The sequence below is a fragment of the Daucus carota genome, chromosome 3 (assembly GCF_001625215.2).
Source record: "Daucus carota subsp. sativus chromosome 3, DH1 v3.0, whole genome shotgun sequence".
NCBI classification, from domain to species: Eukaryota; Viridiplantae; Streptophyta; class Magnoliopsida; order Apiales; family Apiaceae; genus Daucus; species Daucus carota.
The window spans coordinates 15852704-15873379 of record NC_030383.2 but is presented as its reverse complement, the minus strand read 5'-3'; the positions used below and the strand labels follow the sequence as shown (position 1 = coordinate 15873379).

Below are 20676 nucleotides of genomic sequence, written 5' to 3'. Positions count from 1 at the left end.
GATTCTGATCTAGAAGGGGTGAAGTTCCCCCATGACGACCCGTTGGTCATAACTCCCGTTATTGGAAACTCATCTATTAAGAGGGTTCTTGTTGATAATGGAGCTTCTGTAGACATCCTCTTCTATGATGCTTATCAAAAGATGGGGTATGCTGATTCACAGTTGACACCGTCCAACATGCCGATCTATGGTTTCAACGGAGTAGAATCCAAGATTGAAGGAATAATCCAATTACCAGTAACCATGGGAGCAGAGCCACGACAGGCCACTTATATGTTGAATTTTATGGTCATTAAGGCCTCATCAACCTACAACGCTATCCTAGGAAGGACAGGGATGCATGCTTTTAAAGCCATAGCATCCACATATCACTTGAAAATCAAGTTCCCCACAAGAAACGGGGTAGGAGAAGAAAAAGGAGACCAGAAAATGGCCAGGAGTTGTTATGTTGCAGCCTTGAAACCCGGGGGAGTCGGGGGGCAGGTTCTATCAATTAAGGAATTGGTTCCCATCTCCTTGTTCCGAGGTAAACCAGAAAAGGTTATGGCGTTTGATCTTAAGAATGCAAGAGCCACGTATTGGCGCTTAGCTAATAAGATGTTTAAGCATCTAAATGAGAAGACCGTGGAGGTCTATGTCAATGATATGCTAGTGAAGAGCTTGAAGAAAGCTGATCACCTTGAGCGCCTGAGAGAGGCTTTCAGAGTCCTGAGGACAAATAAGATCGAAGTCTTGACTGACCAACCCCTTAGGATGATAATGCATAGCCCGAAGGCTAGTGGAAGATTGATTAAGTGGGCAGTAGAGCTTGAAAATTTCGACATTCGATAGAAGCCACGGGTGGCAATCAAAGCTCAAGCTCTGGCTGACTTCCTAGTTAAATGCACCATTGACAACCAGGAAGTCGGGGGGCAGGAGAGTAGGGTAGAGGAACCCAAAGAAGAGGAGAAACTTAATGAGCTTTTTGACGAAGTTTCAAAAACAAATGGTGCAGGGCTTGTGCTCCAAACCCCTGATGGGTTCGTCATTGAGTTTTCTACAAAGCAAGATTTCCCGGCCACAAATAACGAGGCTGAATGTGAAGCCTTATTGGCGTGCCTTGGACTAGCTAGAACTCTGAGAATCAAGAACTTAAAAGTCTGTGGAGACTCAAGACTTGAAGTCTTTCAGTTAGCTTATGGAGCCAAAGCAGTGGTGTCACTAGTCGCGACTCGTACAACTTTCAGACCCTGGATGGAGCCAAGGTTCCAAGGAATTGGCACGCCACCAACTTGAAGATTTATTATGTTTGATTGTCTTAGTAAGTAGATAACCATTGAATAAGGTCTGATAGACCATTGTCATTTAGTTTTAAACTTTGTTGATTTCAGTTATTTATCTCTTCTACTATAGTTTCAATAAAATTTCTCGAGGATTGTTCCCTATCTAATGTTTCAATGTTTTCCTTGAGTATTTGTTTATCTACAACGAATTAATCAACTCGAAACAGGGGTTCTATGGTCTTTCTGTGGCCCTCAGCTTGATCCTTCCAAGCTTTAGCCTGAGAAAGCCTAATACAACCCCATTATAGAATAAGCCTAGAAAGGGCCCCTAAAACACATGCCATGGCTCAGTCTTAGTTAAGAGATTGGCCTATGATATGCCTAAGTGATTATTGTTTGACTTAACAAATAAAAAACTAGTCTCGATTAGACAATAAGCTAACTAGACACAACGAGTCTCGGCTTTAAAAGCCTTCTAAACTCTTAGATCAACCTGAACTAGGTCTATCATAATCAAACATGATTACGCTCGAGAGCGCCCAATGAGCGCCTTGGGAGCGCCCTATAAGCGCCCCAGGAGCGCCAAGAACGCCTGAGGAGTGCCTGATAACACTCACCGTGGAGACCTGGGCTCCCAACACGCCCTAAATCGACCTGGGTGAGGTCGACAATCAACATGGTGTTGGAAAACACCCAACGCTCGAGAGCGCCCTATGAGCGCCCCAGGAGCGCCTAGAACAACCGAGGAGCGCTTGAGGACCCAACGCCCTAAGTGCACCTTGCAAGCGCCCTAAGTGCGCCTGATGACCTGGGTGAGCTCCACAATCAACTTAGGTGCCAAAAGGCGCGCAACGTCCAAGTGCGCCCTAGAGCGGCCAATAAGCTCCCTGGGAGCGCTCTATGAGCGCCCCAGGAGCGCCAAGAGCGCCCGAGGTGCGCCTGAGGACCTCACCAGCGTCGCCCTGGGCACCAAGGATGCCCTAAATCGACCTGGGTGAGGTCGACAACTGACTTGGGTGTCAAAAAACACCCAACGCCCGAGAGCGCCCGAGAAGCGCCCTGGGAGCGTCCTATGAGCGCCCCAGGAGCGCCAATAGCGCCCGAGGTGCGCCTGAGGACCTCACCAGCGTCGACCTGGGCACCAAGGATGCCCTAAATCGACCTGGGTGAGTTCGAAAACTGACTTGGGCGTCAAAAAACACCCAACGCCCGAGAGCGCCCGAGAAGCGCCCTGGGAGCGTCCTATGAGCGCCCCAGGAGCGCCAATAGCGCCCGAGGTGCGCCTGAGGACCTCACCAGCATCGACCTGGGCACCAAGGATGCCCTAAATCGACCTGGGTGGGGTCGAAAACTGACTTGGGTGTCAAATAACACCCAACGCCCGAGAGCGCCCAAGAAGCGCCCTGAGAGCGCCCTATGAGCGCCCCAGGAGCGCCATGAGCGCCCGAGGTGTGCCTGAGGACCTCACTAGCGTCGAACTGGGCACCAAGGATGCCCTAAATCGACCTGGGTGAGGTCGAAAACTGACTTGGGTGTCAAATAACACCCAACGCCCGAGAGCGCCCAAGAAGCGCCCTGAGAGCGCCCTATGAGCGCCCCAGGAGCGCCATGAGCGCCCGAGGTGTGCCTGAGGACCTCACTAGTGTCGACCTGGGCACCCAACACGCCCAAAATCGACCTGGGTGAGGTCGACAACTAACTTGGGTGTTAAAAAAACCCCAACGCCCGAGAGCGTCCAAGAAGCGCCCTGGGAGCGCCCTATGAGCGCCATGAGCGCCCGAGGTGTGCCTGAGGACCTCACCAGTGTCGACCTGGGCACCCAACACGCCCTAAATCGACCTGGGTGAGGTCGACAATTAACTTGGGTGCTAAAAAACATCGAACGCCTGAGAGCGCCCGAGAAGCACCCTGGGAGCGCCCCAGGAGCGCCAAGAGCGCCCGAGGTGCGCCTGAGGACCTCACCAACGTCGACCTGGGCACCTAAGATGCCCTAAATCGACCTGGGTGAGGTCGACAATTGACTTGGGTGCTAAAAAACACCCAACGCCCGAGAGCGCCCGAGAAGCGCCCTGGGAGCGCCCTATGAACGCCACAGGAGCGCCAAGAGCGCCCGAGGTGCGCCCGAGGACCTCACCGGCGTCGACCTGGGTACCAAGGATGCCCTAAATCGACCTGGGTGAGGTTGACAAATGACTTGGGTGTTAAAAAACCCCCAACGCCCGAGAGCGCCCGAGAAGCGCCTTGGGAGCGCCCCAGGAGCGCCAAGAGCGCCCGAGGTGCGCCTGAGGACCTCACCAGCGTCGACCTGGGCACCCAAAACGCCCTAAATCGACCTGGGTGAGGTCGACAATTAACTTAGGTGTCTAAAAACACCTAACGCCCGAGAGCGCCCGAGAAGCGCCCTGGGAGCGCTCAATGAGCGCCCCAGGAGCGCCAACAGCGCCCGAGGTGCGCCTGAGGACCTCACCAGCGTCGACCTGGGCACCAAGGATGCCCTAAATCGACCTGGGTAAGGTCGAAAATGGACTTGGGTGTCAAACAAACCCAACGCCCGAGAAGCGCCCTGGGAGCGCCCCAGGAGCGCCAAGTGCGCCCGACAGGCGCCCAACGCCCGAGAGCGCCTTAGTTGCGCCCCACTAGCGTCCTGGGAGCGACCGAGGACCTCACCAGGATCGACCAGGGCACCCAAGGCACCCTAAATAGACCTGAGTGAGCTCTACCATCAATTTCGGTGCTAAAAAACACCCGGAGCTCGAGAGTGCTCGAGAGTGCTCGAGGTGCGCCACATGAGAGCCCAACGCCTGAAGGCGCAAGACTTGCGCCTGAGAGCACCCGAAGAGCTCACCATGATCGACCTGGGTACCAAAAGCACTCTAAATCGACCTGGGTGAGCTCCACAATCGACTTGGATGCCAAAAGGCGCGCAACGCCTGAGAGCGCCCGAGGTGCACCCCATCAGTACCCCAAGAGCGCCCACGAGCGCCCAGAAGGCCCAAGAGCGCCCCAGGAGCGCCCCACGATCAACCCGGGTTCCCCAGGATCGACCTGGGCGCCCCACGGCACACTGATTCGACCTGGGTGAGCCCCAAGGTCGTCATGGGCTCCCCAAAATGTCCCAAATCGACCCAGATGTCTGATTTTACTCAAAAAACTCTGAAAAAATTCTAGAAAGTTGGAGTCAAATATGAAAATTCCAAGAAAAACAGAATTGAGTCCCGGAAAAACATGAAAATGCTTGAGAGCACTATAAACACATACAATGTGGCCTATAGAAACGATTTTCTTCATAGGAAAGGCTTGAAAAGCCGGAAAAAGACTCGTAAAGTCTGTAAAAATCATTAAAAAGGCTTGAAAAGTCATCTGAGATGCTCTAAAACTTTGGAAAAGTTTCTACGAAACTTATCCAAAGTTGGGGGGCAAATGATATGGCTCTGAAATTGGCCCTAAAAATTATTGGGTTATTTTTGGCCCGGGTCTGATTAAAGGCCAGAATATAAGGCCCGGATTCTGGGTTTATCACCCAAAATTCGTGGCTAGCAGATTGAGGTTATAAAAGGCCCGTTGGGCATTCATGTTTGAGAAACATGGGCTGCCCAAACTCAAGGCACGAGCCCCCAGCCCGGTCAGGGCCCAGAACTCGAATCCTAGTCCTACTAGGAGTCTGACTGACGAGTCCAGGACTCCGAGAGTCCTACAAGAACTCTGAATTTCGTGGATAACTATCTAGAGTCCTAGATAACCTCCAGCAGCTCAAGATAAGGATCAAGGATCAGTCCTATCCTATCTCTGACTCAAATACCTATTTCTACTAGGACTCTAACACCAGGGATCCTACTTCTAATCAGTCTCTAACCCTGAGACATCTATATAAAGGGCTCTACCCCTCCAAAATAGAACTACGTTTTTTGACTTGATTCTTCACCCCGCTGAAGATACGTAGGCACCTCGTGAGGACCCGTCTGAGTTCCGACTCGCGAGATCAGTCAAAAAGCACGAAGCTCACCTCTCGATTTTTGATCCATAACACGGGCCATTTGAAATCTTGAGGCGTGTAGGCAAAGTAGCATACGAATTGGCGTTACCCCCGCAAATGGAGCACATTCATAACGTCTTTCATGTATCGATGCTTAAGAAGTATAATCCAGATTCGAAACATGTGATAGAGTATGAGCCGGTAGAACTCGAAGCAGATTTATCGTATGTAGAAAGGCCAGTGGAAATCCTAGATAGAAGAGAGAAGGTGTTAAGGAACAAGGTAGTTAACTTAGTAAGAGTACTATGGAGGAACCCAAAGGTTGAAGAGTCAACCTGGGAATTAGAAAGTGATATGCGTGAAAAGTACCCTCATTTGTTTACCTAAGCGATTCTGAGGACAGAATCCTTTTAAGGGGGGAAGGATGTAACATCTGGGATTATCCGTGTAATTATTTGAATGATTAATGAATATTATATGAATTTTATGTGAATTTCTGTGAATTAATTGATTCCTGCTCCATTAATTTAGTGACGTATTTTTGATTAAATTTGAGGAACATCAATTTTTATATGCTCAGCACAAAATATAGTTTATTTAGATATTTTCGTATCGATTTATGCATTGTCGTATGATTTTATATTTGATTTATGGATTTAATTACGAATATTATATTTAATTATTAATTATTTTGATTTTACGAAAACTGTCAACCTGTAACGGTACCGAGATTTTACTTCCCGAAAATTTCAACAAAATTCACCTTTAGCCTAATTTGAATATTCCGGACACTTTTCATGTTTTGACTTTTTCGATCCGGAGTACGGTTTGTTCCGGAGCCGGTCCGGCGGAGTTTTTCGGTATTTCAAATTATCGATAATTATCTGGTTGTCTCGATAAACGTGAAACTAAATATTTTGATTATTATATTCATCCTTATCTTGTAATAATTGCAATGGGACCCGCATACTAATGACTAATTAAAAAGCCCCGTTTTGATAGTTATCTCGAAAACCGGTACCGATTGGACCTGTTTTATTAATATAAAGCTATTAAACATTGTATTTTCGTGTCATATGTGATCCAAAGGGGTATTAATTTTCATAACTATAAATAGCCTTAACCGCACTTTATTTCATTTGGGGAAATCATAATCTCAGTTAAACACGGGTTTATCGAGAGAGTGTTCTTCGTGTTCTTGAGATTCAAACGAAGATTTGGAAGCGTTATCGGACTCGGATTTTGGCGTTCAAGTATCCAAATCGAAGGTTTTGAGGAGTAGAAGCTGATTTTGTTATCAAAAACATCAAGAGATTCGCAGGTGAGGAGAGATTTAAGGTTTTTAATTCGAAATAATTAAGATTAAATTAGGACTTTTTGATTTTGAAGTTGTTTATGTGATTTCTTGATTGTATGTTGTAGAGGACTGAATTGTGATCATTTTGGTATATCATATGCGTGGTTTGGAGTTCAATAACATAGTTAGAAGTGGGTTTGATTCTGCTGTGTTCAAGAACTAGGGTTCTTCGTAGCTTTGAATGATTCTAATTGAAGTTTGGGCGTTTCTTAATTGTTAATTGTATGCTTAATTGGTTTATATGGGTGGATTGGTCGTGAGGAGAGGAACTCAACCATGTGATTGGAATTGACGGACGACCTCGGAATCGGTCGCCGTATTCTGAAGAACAACTCGCCGGCGGCGAGTTTGTTCGGTCTTTTTCCGGCCGATTCCGGCCTTTTCTGATGAATCTGATTGCATGGATGAGTTGTGGAGGTTGAGTACTCTATATCTGCACTTTATGGAAGCCGTTGGTGGCCGGAATCGCCACCTCCGGCGAAGCCAGGGCGGCGGCTGCAAAACTTGCAGTTTGCCCCCTGAACTTTTGGAGGTGGTGAAGTCTAGCCACCCAAGTTCCAATTCTGTCATTTTGACCCCTGAAGTTTTGAATTGTTGCAGCTGGCACCCTGCGACAAAAGTTTTAAAACTTTACAAAATAAACCTTTTCAATTTATTTTCAAAAATCATTTTCAAATTATTTTTTTTATTTCAAAAATAGTTTTTAATTATTTATTAATTCAAAAAAATAAATCTGATTTAATTTATTAATTATTTTTAATTAATAATTAATTATTATAATTGGTCAATTAATTTAAATATTAATTGATTAATTGTTTTAATTAATTATTAATTAATTTTAATTGATTTATTAATTAGATTTAATTATTTTAAATGATTTTAAAATTCCGAAAAATAGTTTCGAGCTTTGAAATATTATTCTAAAATATGTTTGAAGCTTGTTAATTGATTTCAAATGATTTCGGACTTGATTTCGAGTATCCAAAATTGATTATTTATTTATAAAATGATTCTTTGACCCTCGGGCGCTCTTGGCGCTCCTGGGGCACGAGCCCCCAGCCCGGTCAGGGCCCAGAACTCGAATCCTAGTCCTACTAGGAGTCTGACTGACGAGTCCAGGACTCCGAGAGTCCTACAAGAACTCTGAATTTCGTGGATAACTATCTAGAGTCCTAGATAACCTCCAGCAGCTCAAGATAAGGATCAAGGATCAGTCCTATCCTATCTCTGACTCAAATACCTATTTCTACTAGGACTCTAACACCAGGGATCCTACTTCTAATCAGTCTCTAACCCTGAGACATCTATATAAAGGGCTCTACCCCTCCAAAATAGAACTACGTTTTTTGACTTGATTCTTCACCCCGCTGAAGATACGTAGGCACCTCGTGAGGACCCGTCTGAGTTCCGACTCGCGAGATCAGTCAAAAAGCACGAAGCTCACCTCTCGATTTTTGATCCATAACACGGGCCATTTGAAATCTTGAGGCGTGTAGGCAAAGTAGCATACGAATTGGCGTTACCCCCGCAAATGGAGCACATTCATAACGTCTTTCATGTATCGATGCTTAAGAAGTATAATCCAGATTCGAAACATGTGATAGAGTATGAGCCGGTAGAACTCGAAGCAGATTTATCGTATGTAGAAAGGCCAGTGGAAATCCTAGATAGAAGAGAGAAGGTGTTAAGGAACAAGGTAGTTAACTTAGTAAGAGTACTATGGAGGAACCCAAAGGTTGAAGAGTCAACCTGGGAATTAGAAAGTGATATGCGTGAAAAGTACCCTCATTTGTTTACCTAAGCGATTCTGAGGACAGAATCCTTTTAAGGGGGGAAGGATGTAACATCTGGGATTATCCGTGTAATTATTTGAATGATTAATGAATATTATATGAATTTTATGTGAATTTCTGTGAATTAATTGATTCCTGCTCCATTAATTTAGTTACGTATTTTTGATTAAATTTGAGGAACATCAATTTTTATATGCTCAGCACAAAATATAGTTTATTTAGATATTTTCGTATCGATTTATGCATTGTCGTATGATTTTATATTTGATTTATGGATTTAATTACGAATATTATATTTAATTATTAATTATTTTGATTTTACGAAAACTGTCAACCTGTAACGGTACCGAGATTTTACTTCCCGAAAATTTCAACAAAATTCACCTTTAGCCTAATTTGAATATTCCGGACACTTTTCATGTTTTGACTTTTTCGATCCGGAGTACGGTTTGTTCCGGAGCCGGTCCGGCGGAGTTTTTCGGTATTTCAAATTATCGATAATTATCTGGTTGTCTCGATAAACGTGAAACTAAATATTTTGATTATTATATTCATCCTTATCTTGTAATAATTGCAATGGGACCCGCATACTAATGACTAATTAAAAAGCCCCGTTTTGATAGTTATCTCGAAAACCGGTACCGATTGGACCTGTTTTATTAATATAAAGCTATTAAACATTGTATTTTCGTGTCATATGTGATCCAAAGGGGTATTAATTTTCATAACTATAAATAGCCTTAACCGCACTTTATTTCATTTGGGGAAATCATAATCTCAGTTAAACACGGGTTTATCGAGAGAGTGTTCTTCGTGTTCTTGAGATTCAAACGAAGATTTGGAAGCGTTATCGGACTCGGATTTTGGCGTTCAAGTATCCAAATCGAAGGTTTTGAGGAGTAGAAGCTGATTTTGTTATCAAAAACATTAAGAGATTCGCAGGTGAGGAGAGATTTAAGGTTTTTAATTCGAAATAATTAAGATTAAATTAGGACTTTTTGATTTTGAAGTTGTTTATGTGATTTCTTGATTGTATGTTGTAGAGGACTGAATTGTGATCATTTTGGTATATCATATGCGTGGTTTGGAGTTCAATAACATAGTTAGAAGTGGGTTTGATTCTGCTGTGTTCAAGAACTAGGGTTCTTCGTAGCTTTGAATGATTCTAATTGAAGTTTGGGCGTTTCTTAATTGTTAATTGTATGCTTAATTGGTTTATATGGGTGGATTGGTCGTGAGGAGAGGAACTCAACCATGTGATTGGAATTGACGGACGACCTCGGAATCGGTCGCCGTGTTCTGAAGAACAACTCGCCGGCGGCGAGTTTGTTCGGTCTTTTTCCGGCCGATTCCGGCCTTTTCTGATGAATCTGATTGCATGGATGAGTTGTGGAGGTTGAGTACTCTATATCTGCACTTTATGGAAGCCGTTGGTGGCCGGAATCGCCACCTCCGGCGAAGCCAGGGCGGCGGCTGCAAAACTTGCAGTTTGCCCCCTGAACTTTTGGAGGTGGTGAAGTCTAGCCACCCAAGTTCCAATTCTGTCATTTTGACCCCTGAAGTTTTGAATTGTTGCAGCTGGCACCCTGCGACAAAAGTTTTAAAACTTTACAAAATAAATCTTTTCAATTTATTTTCAAAAATCATTTTCAAATTATTTTTTTTATTTCAAAAATAGTTTTTAATTATTTATTAATTCAAAAAAATAAATCTGATTTAATTTATTAATTATTTTTAATTAATAATTAATTATTATAATTGGTCAATTAATTTAAATATTAATTGATTAATTGTTTTAATTAATTATTAATTAATTTTAATTGATTTATTAATTAGATTTAATTATTTTAAATGATTTTAAAATTCCGAAAAATAGTTTCGAGCTTTGAAATATTATTCTAAAATATGTTTGAAGCTTGTTAATTGATTTCAAATGATTTCGGACTTGATTTCGAGTATCCAAAATTGATTATTTATTTATAAAATGATTCTTTGACCCTCGGGCGCTCTTGGCGCTCCTGGGGCACGAGCCCCCAGCCCGGTCAGGGCCCAGAACTCGAATCCTAGTCCTACTAGGAGTCTGACTGACGAGTCCAGGACTCCGAGAGTCCTACAAGAACTCTGAATTTCGTGGATAACTATCTAGAGTCCTAGATAACCTCCAGCAGCTCAAGATAAGGATCAAGGATCAGTCCTATCTTATCTCTGACTCAAATACCTATTTCTACTAGGACTCTAACACCAGGGATCCTACTTCTAATCAGTCTCTAACCCTGAGACATCTATATAAAGGGCTCTACCCCTCCAAAATAGAACTACGTTTTTTGACTTGATTCTTCACCCCGCTGAAGATACGTAGGCACCTCGTGAGGACCCGTCTGAGTTCCGACTCGCGAGATCAGTCAAAAAGCACGAAGCTCACCTCTCGATTTTTGATCCATAACACGGGCCATTTGAAATCTTGAGGCGTGTAGGCAAAGTAGCATACGAATTGGCGTTACCCCCGCAAATGGAGCACATTCATAACGTCTTTCATGTATCGATGCTTAAGAAGTATAATCCAGATTCGAAACATGTGATAGAGTATGAGCCGGTAGAACTCGAAGCAGATTTATCGTATGTAGAAAGGCCAGTGGAAATCCTAGATAGAAGAGAGAAGGTGTTAAGGAACAAGGTAGTTAACTTAGTAAGAGTACTATGGAGGAACCCAAAGGTTGAAGAGTCAACCTGGGAATTAGAAAGTGATATGCGTGAAAAGTACCCTCATTTGTTTACCTAAGCGATTCTGAGGACAGAATCCTTTTAAGGGGGGACGGATGTAACATCTGGGATTATCCGTGTAATTATTTGAATGATTAATGAATATTATATGAATTTTATGTGAATTTCTGTGAATTAATTGATTCCTGCTCCATTAATTTAGTTACGTATTTTTGATTAAATTTGAGGAACATCAATTTTTATATGCTCAGCACAAAATATAGTTTATTTAGATATTTTCGTATCGATTTATGCATTGTCGTATGATTTTATATTTGATTTATGAATTTAATTACGTATATTATATTCAATTATTAATTATTTTGATTTTACGAAAACTGTCAACCTGTAACGGTACCGAGATTTTACTTCCCGAAAATTTCAACAAAATTCACCTTTAGCCTAATTTGAATATTCCGGACACTTTTCATGTTTTGATTTTTTCGATCCGGAGTACGGTTTGTTCCGGAGCCGGTCCGGCGGAGTTTTTCGGTATTTCAAATTATCGATAATTATCTGGTTGTCTCGATAAACGTGAAACTAAATATTTTGATTATTATATTCATCCTTATCTTGTAATAATTGCAATGGGACCCGCATACTAATGACTAATTAAAAAGCCCCGTTTTGATAGTTATCTCGAAAACCGGTACCGATTGGACCTGTTTTATTAATATAAAGCTATTAAACATTGTATTTTCGTGTCATATGTGATCCAAAGGGGTATTAATTTTCATAACTATAAATAGCCTTAACCGCACTTTATTTCATTTGGGGAAATCATAATCTCAGTTAAACACGGGTTTATCGAAAGAGTGTTCTTCGTGTTCTTGAGATTCAAACGAAGATTTGGAAGCGTTATCGGACTCGGATTTTGGCGTTCAAGTATCCAAATCGAAGGTTTTGAGGAGTAGAAGCTGATTTTGTTATCAAAAACATCAAGAGATTCGCAGGTGAGGAGAGATTTAAGGTTTTTAATTCGAAATAATTAAGATTAAATTAGGACTTTTTGATTTTGAAGTTGTTTATGTGATTTCTTGATTGTATGTTGTAGAGGACTGAATTGTGATCATTTTGGTTTATCATATGCGTGGTTTAGAGTTCAATAACATAGTTAGAAGTGGGTTTGATTCTGCTGTGTTCAAGAACTAGGGTTCTTCGTAGCTTTGAATGATTCTAATTGAAGTTTGGGCGTTTCTTAATTGTTAATTGTATGCTTAATTGGTTTATATGGGTGGATTGGTCGTGAGGAGAGGAACTCAACCATGTGATTGGAATTGACGGACGACCTCGGAATCGGTCGCCGTGTTCTGAAGAACAACTCGCTGGCGGCGAGTTTGTTCGGTCTTTTTCCGGCCGATTCCGGCCTTTTCTGATGAATCTGATTGCATGGATGAGTTGTGGAGGTTGAGTACTCTATATCTGCACTTTATGGAAGCCGTTGGTGGCCGGAATCGCCACCTCCGGCGAAGCCAGGGCGTCGGCTGCAAAACTTGCAGTTTGCCCCCTGAACTTTTGGAGGTGGTGAAGTCTAGCCACCCAAGTTCCAATTCTGTCATTTTGACCCCTGAAGTTTTGAATTGTTGCAGCTGGCACCCTGCGACAAAAGTTTTAAAACTTTACAAAATAAACCTTTTCAATTTATTTTCAAAAATCATTTTCAAATTATTTTTTTTATTTCAAAAATAGTTTTTAATTATTTATTAATTCAAAAAAATAAATCTGATTTAATTTATTAATTATTTTTAATTAATAATTAATTATTATAATTGGTCAATTAATTTAAATATTAATTGATTAATTGTTTTAATTAATTATTAATTAATTTTAATTGATTTATTAATTAGATTTAATTATTTTAAATGATTTTAAAATTCCGAAAAATAGTTTCGAGCTTTGAAATATTATTCTAAAATATGTTTGAAGCTTGTTAATTGATTTCAAATGATTTCGGACTTGATTTCGAGTATCCAAAATTGATTATTTATTTATAAAATGATTCTTTGACCCATTTTAATTCCGAAAAATGTTTTAAAATCCATATCAAATGCCAGAAAACTCCTTTTGACTTCAAACCTTCTTTGAAAGATGAAATTCATTAAATATCTTATTTGATATGTGTTATGTGATATCTGATTGAGGTGTTACGTGTCTATGTGAATCTTATATGATTGTTTTTGACATATCTTTTAATCCATAAATCGGATTTGGGTAAAACGAAGGGTAGATAGAAACTCGTTGCGAAGATGTGACAATAAGAAGAATATGAGATCATATATTGATAAAGAATTGTTGTGATTAGCAGAGAAGCGAGACGTAAAAAGGGGAAAGCAAGTGGTGATAGAGTAGTATAGCGAGCAAGCATAGTGAAACTTGAGATCAGCTATATAAGGCAAGTTCCCTGAGACTTTCCTCCAGATATATACTGTATCTGTTGTGATTATTTAGCGAGCTTTTTGATTAAGCACTGTGATCTAGTGAATTATAACATGGATTATTTATCCTAGTGATTTTTGAACCTTCAATCAGATTCCTTGAATTATAATATGGATTATTTACTTTATTGATTCTTGAACCTTTGACCCGATTCTTTGATACCTGCTACGAAACCTATTTCAATTGTAAACCTTCAATTTTTAAAACTTCTAAATGATTACCATAAGAACCTAATTTCATTTCAAGAACATACCCTCGATACCTCAACCAGTTATCAATCACACATCCTTCAGACCTTAACCAGTTGATCAGCACCAAATAACGTCTGTTATACCATATACCTTACAGTTGCTTGATTCTTTCCATAAACTCAAGTTCTTGATCTTAAAAGCATTCATTTATACTTGGATCCTTTTTGTGAACCTAGAATTCTTCTTCATATAAACACTAAACTTGGATATGCTTTGCCATCCAATTATGCAATGTTTGATTCTTTGATAAACCCTGAAGTTGTTTCTCATTTCTCCTTTGAGATACATCTGAGACACTTTGAATAGTGGTCTGCTTCTGCTTCAAAATTTATTTATGATATTGGTGTTTCTATTTTATTGAATAATATTGTTGATCACCTTGATTGTGATAGAATTGGATAGTTTTCTAAACTTGGACCAAATGAGTGGTCAGACCAGATGAGTGGTCACTTTAGGCCAATGTGTGCCTTGGATCCAGTAAACGAGCATGGTGGGACCTGCTCGGGGTTAGTGTCTGACTGATCAACAGCCTAACCTTTGATTTTTTTAAAAATAAATTTAATATCCAATTCTAATTGATACTCTAAAAACAAATCTTGATATTGAAATTGATTCCATTAGACACTGGTTCCCTTCAGCTTTTGATTAATATTTTAAATGGATATTGTTATACTTGCTGAGCTTGTTAGCTCACTCTTGCGATACTTTATGTTCTTTCCAGTGAAGGCAGAGAAAGTTGGTAACGATGACCCTCAGGCTAGTGGTAAGGCCAGGATTCCAGGCTAAGAGATGGAGATAGCTATCAGCAGCAATTGGCTTTATATATATGTACTAGTTTGAATAACAAGACACAAATGAGGTGTAAGCTTGTAAGAATTAAGTTTATATTTTGGGATTTGGGTTTGTAATAATTAAAGTTATGTTGTGGCTTGTTTTATACTTTAACCTGTTGCGATCCATGGACAATTAAGGGTCACTGCATATATTATATTAATTACAGGTTTATGTTATGGTGTGGACCCCAAACTTCTGACCCGGGTTTGGAGGGCGCCACAGGAGGGACCGGGGGGCAAGTTCTCCCAATTGAGGACTTGGATGTCCGAGAGGAAGAGGAAAGGAAAGGAAAGCCAGCTGAGGACTTGGTTCCCTTCTCCCTATATCCAGATGAGCCCGAGAAGGTGACCTATGTAGGGGCGTCGCTCCCCGAGGATATGAAATCCGAATTTGTGAAATTCTTGAGGAACAACCGGGATGTGTTTGCTTGGACCGCAGCCGATATGCCAGGGATTGATCCCCTCTTTATGACACACACGCTTAACGTAAGCCCAGATAGAAAACCCGTGAAACAAAAGAAGAGAAGTTTTGCCCCTGAGAGGCAGGAAGCCATAAAACAGGAGGTCGATAAGCTTTTGGAAGCAGGTTTTATAGAGGAAATCCAATTCTCAGAATGGCTAGCCAACCCAGTCATGGTCAAGAAAGCTAATGGAAAGTGGAGGATGTGTGTAGACTTCACAGATTTGAATGATGCTTGTCCTAAGGACTGTTTTCCTCTCCCAAGAATAGATACTCTGATCGATGCTACAGCTGGGCACGAGATGTTGAGCTTTATGGATGGATTTAGTGGATACAACCAGATCCGAATGAATAAGGACGACATTCCTAAGGTATCATTCATCACTGATTTTGGTATCTTTTGTTATTTGGTTATGGCGTTTGGTTTAAAGAATGCAGGAGCCACATATCAACGCCTGGCAAATAAGATGTTCAAACATCTGACTGGAAAAACCATGGAGGTCTATGTTGATGATATGCTAGTGAAGAGCTTGAACAAAGCTGATCACCTTGAACACCTGAGAGAGGCTTTTGAAGTCCTGAGGACACATAAGATGATGTTGAATCCAGCCAAGTGTGCCTTTGGAGTTGGGTCTGGAAAATTTTTGGGTCTGATGGTCTCAAAACGTGGGATTGAGGCCAACCCCGACAAGATAAAGGCCATCCTTGATATGGAGCCGCCTAAGTCTATAAAGGATGTTCAAAAGCTAACAGGAAGAATCGCGGCACTAGGACGTTTCATCTCGAAGTCCGGGGATAACTGCTAAGTGCTTGCCCTTCTTTAAGGCTTTGAAGAAAGTTAAAGATTTTGAATGGACAAGTGAGAGCTAAGAGGCCTTTGAGCAGTTGAAGAAGTATATGGCAGAGCCACCACTCTTATCAAAGCCCGTGGATGGAGAAATATTATATGTCTACTTGGCTGTCTCTGAGAAAGCACTGAGTGCGGTCTTGGTTCGTGAGGATCAAAAAATCCAGAAACCCGTCTACTATGTTAGTAAGATTTTGCATGGAGCGGAGCTCAACTATTCTGTGATTGAGAAGTTTGCCTTAGCCATGATTACAGCTTCAAGAAAGCTGAGGCCTTACTTCCAAGCCCACAAAATTGAAGTCTTGACAGACCAGCCCCTTAGGAACATAATGCATAGCCCGAAGGCTAGTGGGAGATTAATCAAATGGGCAGTAGAGCTTGGGGAATTTGAAATTCGATACAAACCACGGGTGGCAATCAAGGCTCAAGCTCTAGCTGACTTCCTCGTTGAATGCACCATTGACAACAAGGAAGTCGGGGGGCAGGAGAGTATGGTAGAGGAACCCAAAGAAGAGGAGAAACCTAAAGAGTATTGATTACTATTTTTTGACGGAGCTTCAAGAACAAAAAATAGTGGGGCAGGGCTGGTGCTCCGAAGCCCGGATGGCTTCACGGTCGAGTACGCGATCAAGTTAGACTTTCCAACTACCAACAATGAAGCTGAGTATGAGGCCCTTATAGCTGGATTGGGATTGGCAAGAACCCTGAGGGTTAAAAACCTGAAGGTATGTGGGGACTCAAGACTTGTGGTGTCACAGGTTAATGGAGAATTTGAGGCACGAGAAGAAACAATGCTGAAATACTTAAGGATTGTGAAAGCCCAGATGACGCAATTTAAAGAATGTTTGGTAGAACATATACCTAGGGAAGAGAATACAAAGGCTGATGCCTTATCCCAGTTTGCATCCTCAGAGAATGAGGTGTGCTCGGGAAGTGTTTACTATCAGGTTTTGAAAACCCCAAGTATCAATGCCAAGCTGGTAGCCCCAATTGACACGGGGGCCACTTGGATCGATGAGGTCAAAACGTATCTCGAAACCGGACATCTACCACCTGATGCTGGGGAAGCACGAAAACTACAAGTAAGAGCTTTAAAGTATGCACTCATTGAAGGGATTCTCTATAAGAAATCTTTTGTTATACCTTATTTGAAGTGCTTAAGGCCGGATGAGGCTCGGGAAGCCTTGAAAGAGGTCCATGAAGGAATCTGTGGCCAACACCTAGGCGGGATGCGAAGGATTATGTTAAGAGATGCGATCGTTGTCAGAGATTTGCACCTGTTGTGCGCCAGCCCCCAGAGATGCTGACATCCATTAACTCCCCGATTCCCTTTGCTATGTGGGGGATGGACATCCTAGGGCCGTTTCCACTCGCCAGTGCTCAAAGGAAGTTTTTGATAGTGGCTATTGACTACTTTACCAAGTGGATTGAGGCCAAACCCATGGCCAAGATAACCACCAAGCAAGTTGCTCAGTTCTTCTGGGAAAACGTCATATGCAGGTATGGCATACCCCGAGTCTTGGTTACTGACAATGGAGCCCAGTTCAACAATCCAGAGTTTGTGGGATACTGTAACGACTATAGCATTGAGCTACGATTCACTTCGGTTGCCCATCCTCAAGCCAATGGGCAAGCTGAAGTAGCCAACAGGATAATCCTTGATGGGCTAAAGAAAAGAGTCGAGAAAGCGCATGGGTCTTGGGCTGAAGAGATTCTCCCTATACTATGGGCATATCGAACAACCTGCAAGGTCTCCACAGGAGCAACCTCGTTCCAGTTAGCTTACGGGGCTGAAGCCGTGGTGCCACTTGAGATAACTCATACCTCCCCCAGGGTCCAGCAGTATGAGCCCGAAGCCAATGAGGAAGGAATGAGACTCGCACTCGACATGATCGATGAGGTCCGTGATGAGGCTAACGCCAGGATCGTTGAGAGCCAAAAACGAGCTTCCTATTACTATAATCTCCGAGTCAAGGAACGATTCTTCAGAAAAGGGGATTTAGTCCTAAGGAAAGCTGAGGCCTCAGGAGTTGGTCCCAAGGGAAAGATGGCCCCAAACTGGGAAGGTCCGTATCAGGTGAAGGATGTTATTGGTCGCGGCTCGTACAAGCTTCAGACCCTGGATGGAGTTGAGTTTCCAAGGAGTTGGCATGCCACCAACTTGAAGATTTATTATATTTGATTATCTTAGCAAGTAGATGACCATTGAATAAGGTCAGATAGACCACTGCCAGTTAGTTTATAACTTAGTTGATTTTAGTTGTTTATCTCTTCTACTATAGTTTCAATAAAATTTCTTATGGATTGCTCCATATCTCATGCTTCTAATGTTTTCCTTGAGTTTTTGTTTACTTACCGTGAACGGATCAACCCGGAACATGAATTCAACCATAAATAAGTTACGATTAACATTGATTGAGTGAAAATTACAAGCTAAGGCTTGATAAGTCCGATACTACGAGTTAAGGCTAAACAAGTCTAATACTACAAGTTAAGGCTAGATAAGTCTAAATAAGTAGACCACGCAGGGTCCTTAATAAATCCTACTCATCAGACTCGGAATCAGCCTCCGAGCTATCTGCAGACCCGGACTCCCCAGCCGGATGCTTTTCAATGACATCCAAATCTTCGACTTCCTCTTCAATAGGACTAGGAGAGTCAAGAACAATCCTCATGGGACAGAGATAATCCCATTTAGGATGGAACAGGTCTGGATGATCCTCATGAATGATCTGAACAGCCTCATTCCACCCGTTACTGTAATCCTCTGCAGAGGTGGTCTCATTGTGCTTCTCCATCAGATTCTTGAACTCATCAGAGTCCATATAGTCGTCGATGATAGCATCCTTTCCCTTTCGAGCCTCGACTAGCTCGCTTCGAGCTTCCACTAGCTCCGATTGAGTCTTAGCCACAATCTCGTCTTTTTCCGCATCCTTGATTCGAAGGGCCTCCATGCCCTCCTCCAAGGATTCCTTAGCCTTCTTGTGGCTCTCAGCTTGTTTTTTCCAAGCTTTAGCCTGATGGAGGGCAGCCTGGAATTGAGCATTGGCCTGAGACAAGTAGATAAACGGGTTAAGGAAGACTCGGAGAACCTAAACAATAAGTTTGTAAGAACACTCACACTAGCAAGGGCTTGAGAGCCAAAGCCATCAATCCCTTCGATCTCCGACTGTAGCACCACATCCTGGTAGTCGGCAGGGGTAATAGAGTGAAGGGACCAATCAGAAGCATGAACAGTCGATCCCAGCACCGAATCAGTCCTTCGAAAACCCCAGGCCGGTTTAAAGGCTTCAGACTTGGAAGCCCGAGGCTGACTAGATGATCCTCCCTCTGCCGAATGGGGTTGAAGGAAGGCAGGAAACTCACGAGGTGTTATGGATCAAAAATCGAGGGGTGAGCTTCGTGCTTTTTGACTGATCTCGCGAGTCGGAACTCAGACGGGTCCTCACGAGGTGCCTACGTATCTTCAGCTGGGTGAAGAATCAAGTCAAAAAATGTAGTTCTATTTTGGAGGGGTAGAGCCCTTTATATAGATGTCTCAGGGTTAGAGACTGATTAGAAGTAGGATCCCTGGTGTTAGAGTCCTAGTAGAAATAGGTATTTGAGTCAGAGATAGGATAGGACTGATCTCTGATCCTTATCTTGAGCTACTGGAGGTTATCTAGGACTCTAGATAGTTATCCACGAAATTCAGAGTTCTTGTAGGACTCTCGGAGTCCTGGACTCGTCAGTCAGACTCCTAGTAGGACTAGGATTCGAGTTCTGGGCCCTGACCGGGCTGGGGGCTCGTGCCTTGAGTTTGGGCAGCCCATGTTTCTCAAACATAGATGCCCAACGGGCTTTTTATAACCTCAATCTGCTAGCCACGAATTTTGGGTGATAAACCCAGAATCCGGGCCTTATATTCTGGCCTTTAATCAGACCCGGGCTCAAAATTACCCAATAATTTTTAGGGCCAATTTCAGACCCATATCATTTGCCCCCCAACTTTGGATAAGTTTCGTAGAAACTTTTCTAAAGTTTTAGAGCATTTTCAATCACTTCTCGAGCCTATTCTGAGTAAGGTCAGCCATCTAGGCCGATTCTGGACTTTCCTTAGTTGATCCGAGGCATTTTGGGGGTACATCAAGTGTTCTGGGGCGCTTTTTAAGCGTTTTCCGGGCGCTTCCAGGGCGCTAGACCTCGCCTAGGTCGATTTAGGGCGCTCAGGGCGTCCAGGTCGACGCTGGCGTGCAACTCGGGCGCACCTCAGGCGCTCAGGGGCGCTCGACCTCGCCCAGGTCGATTTAGGGCGGATTGGACGCCCAGGTCGATGCTGGCGCGCAGCTCGGGCGCACCTCGGGCGCTCATGGGCGCTCAAGGGCGTTAAGTGTTTTTTGACACCCAAGTCAGTTGTCGACCTCACCCAGGTCGATTTAGGGCATCCTTGGTGCCCAAGTCGACGCTGGTGAGGTCCTCGGGCGCTCTTGGCGCTCCAGGGGCGCTCATAGGGCGCTCCTTGGGCGCTTCTCGGGCGCTCTCGGGCGTTGGGGGTTTTTTAACACCCAAGTCGATTGTCGACCTCACCCAGGTCGATTTAGGGCGTTTTGGGTGCCCAAGTCGACGGTGGTGAGGTCCTCAGGCGCACCTCGGGCGCTCTTGGCGCTCCTGGGACGCTCCCAGGGCGCTTCTCGGGCGCTCTCGGGCGTTGGGGTTTTTTAACAC

At 43.0% G+C, this 20676-nt stretch overlaps 1 protein-coding gene across 1 annotated transcript; it reads left to right on the top strand.

The window, feature by feature from the left end:
- The first annotated feature begins 16022 nt into the window (after positions 1-16022).
- LOC135151388 (uncharacterized) lies at positions 16023-18154 on the top strand. The gene is made up of 3 exons (XM_064089819.1): positions 16023-16320; positions 16528-17165; positions 17240-18154. Exons 1-3 carry the CDS (start codon positions 16023-16025, stop codon positions 18152-18154), a joined length of 1851 nt encoding a protein of 616 aa, XP_063945889.1.
- Positions 18155-20676: the final 2522 nt, after the last annotated feature.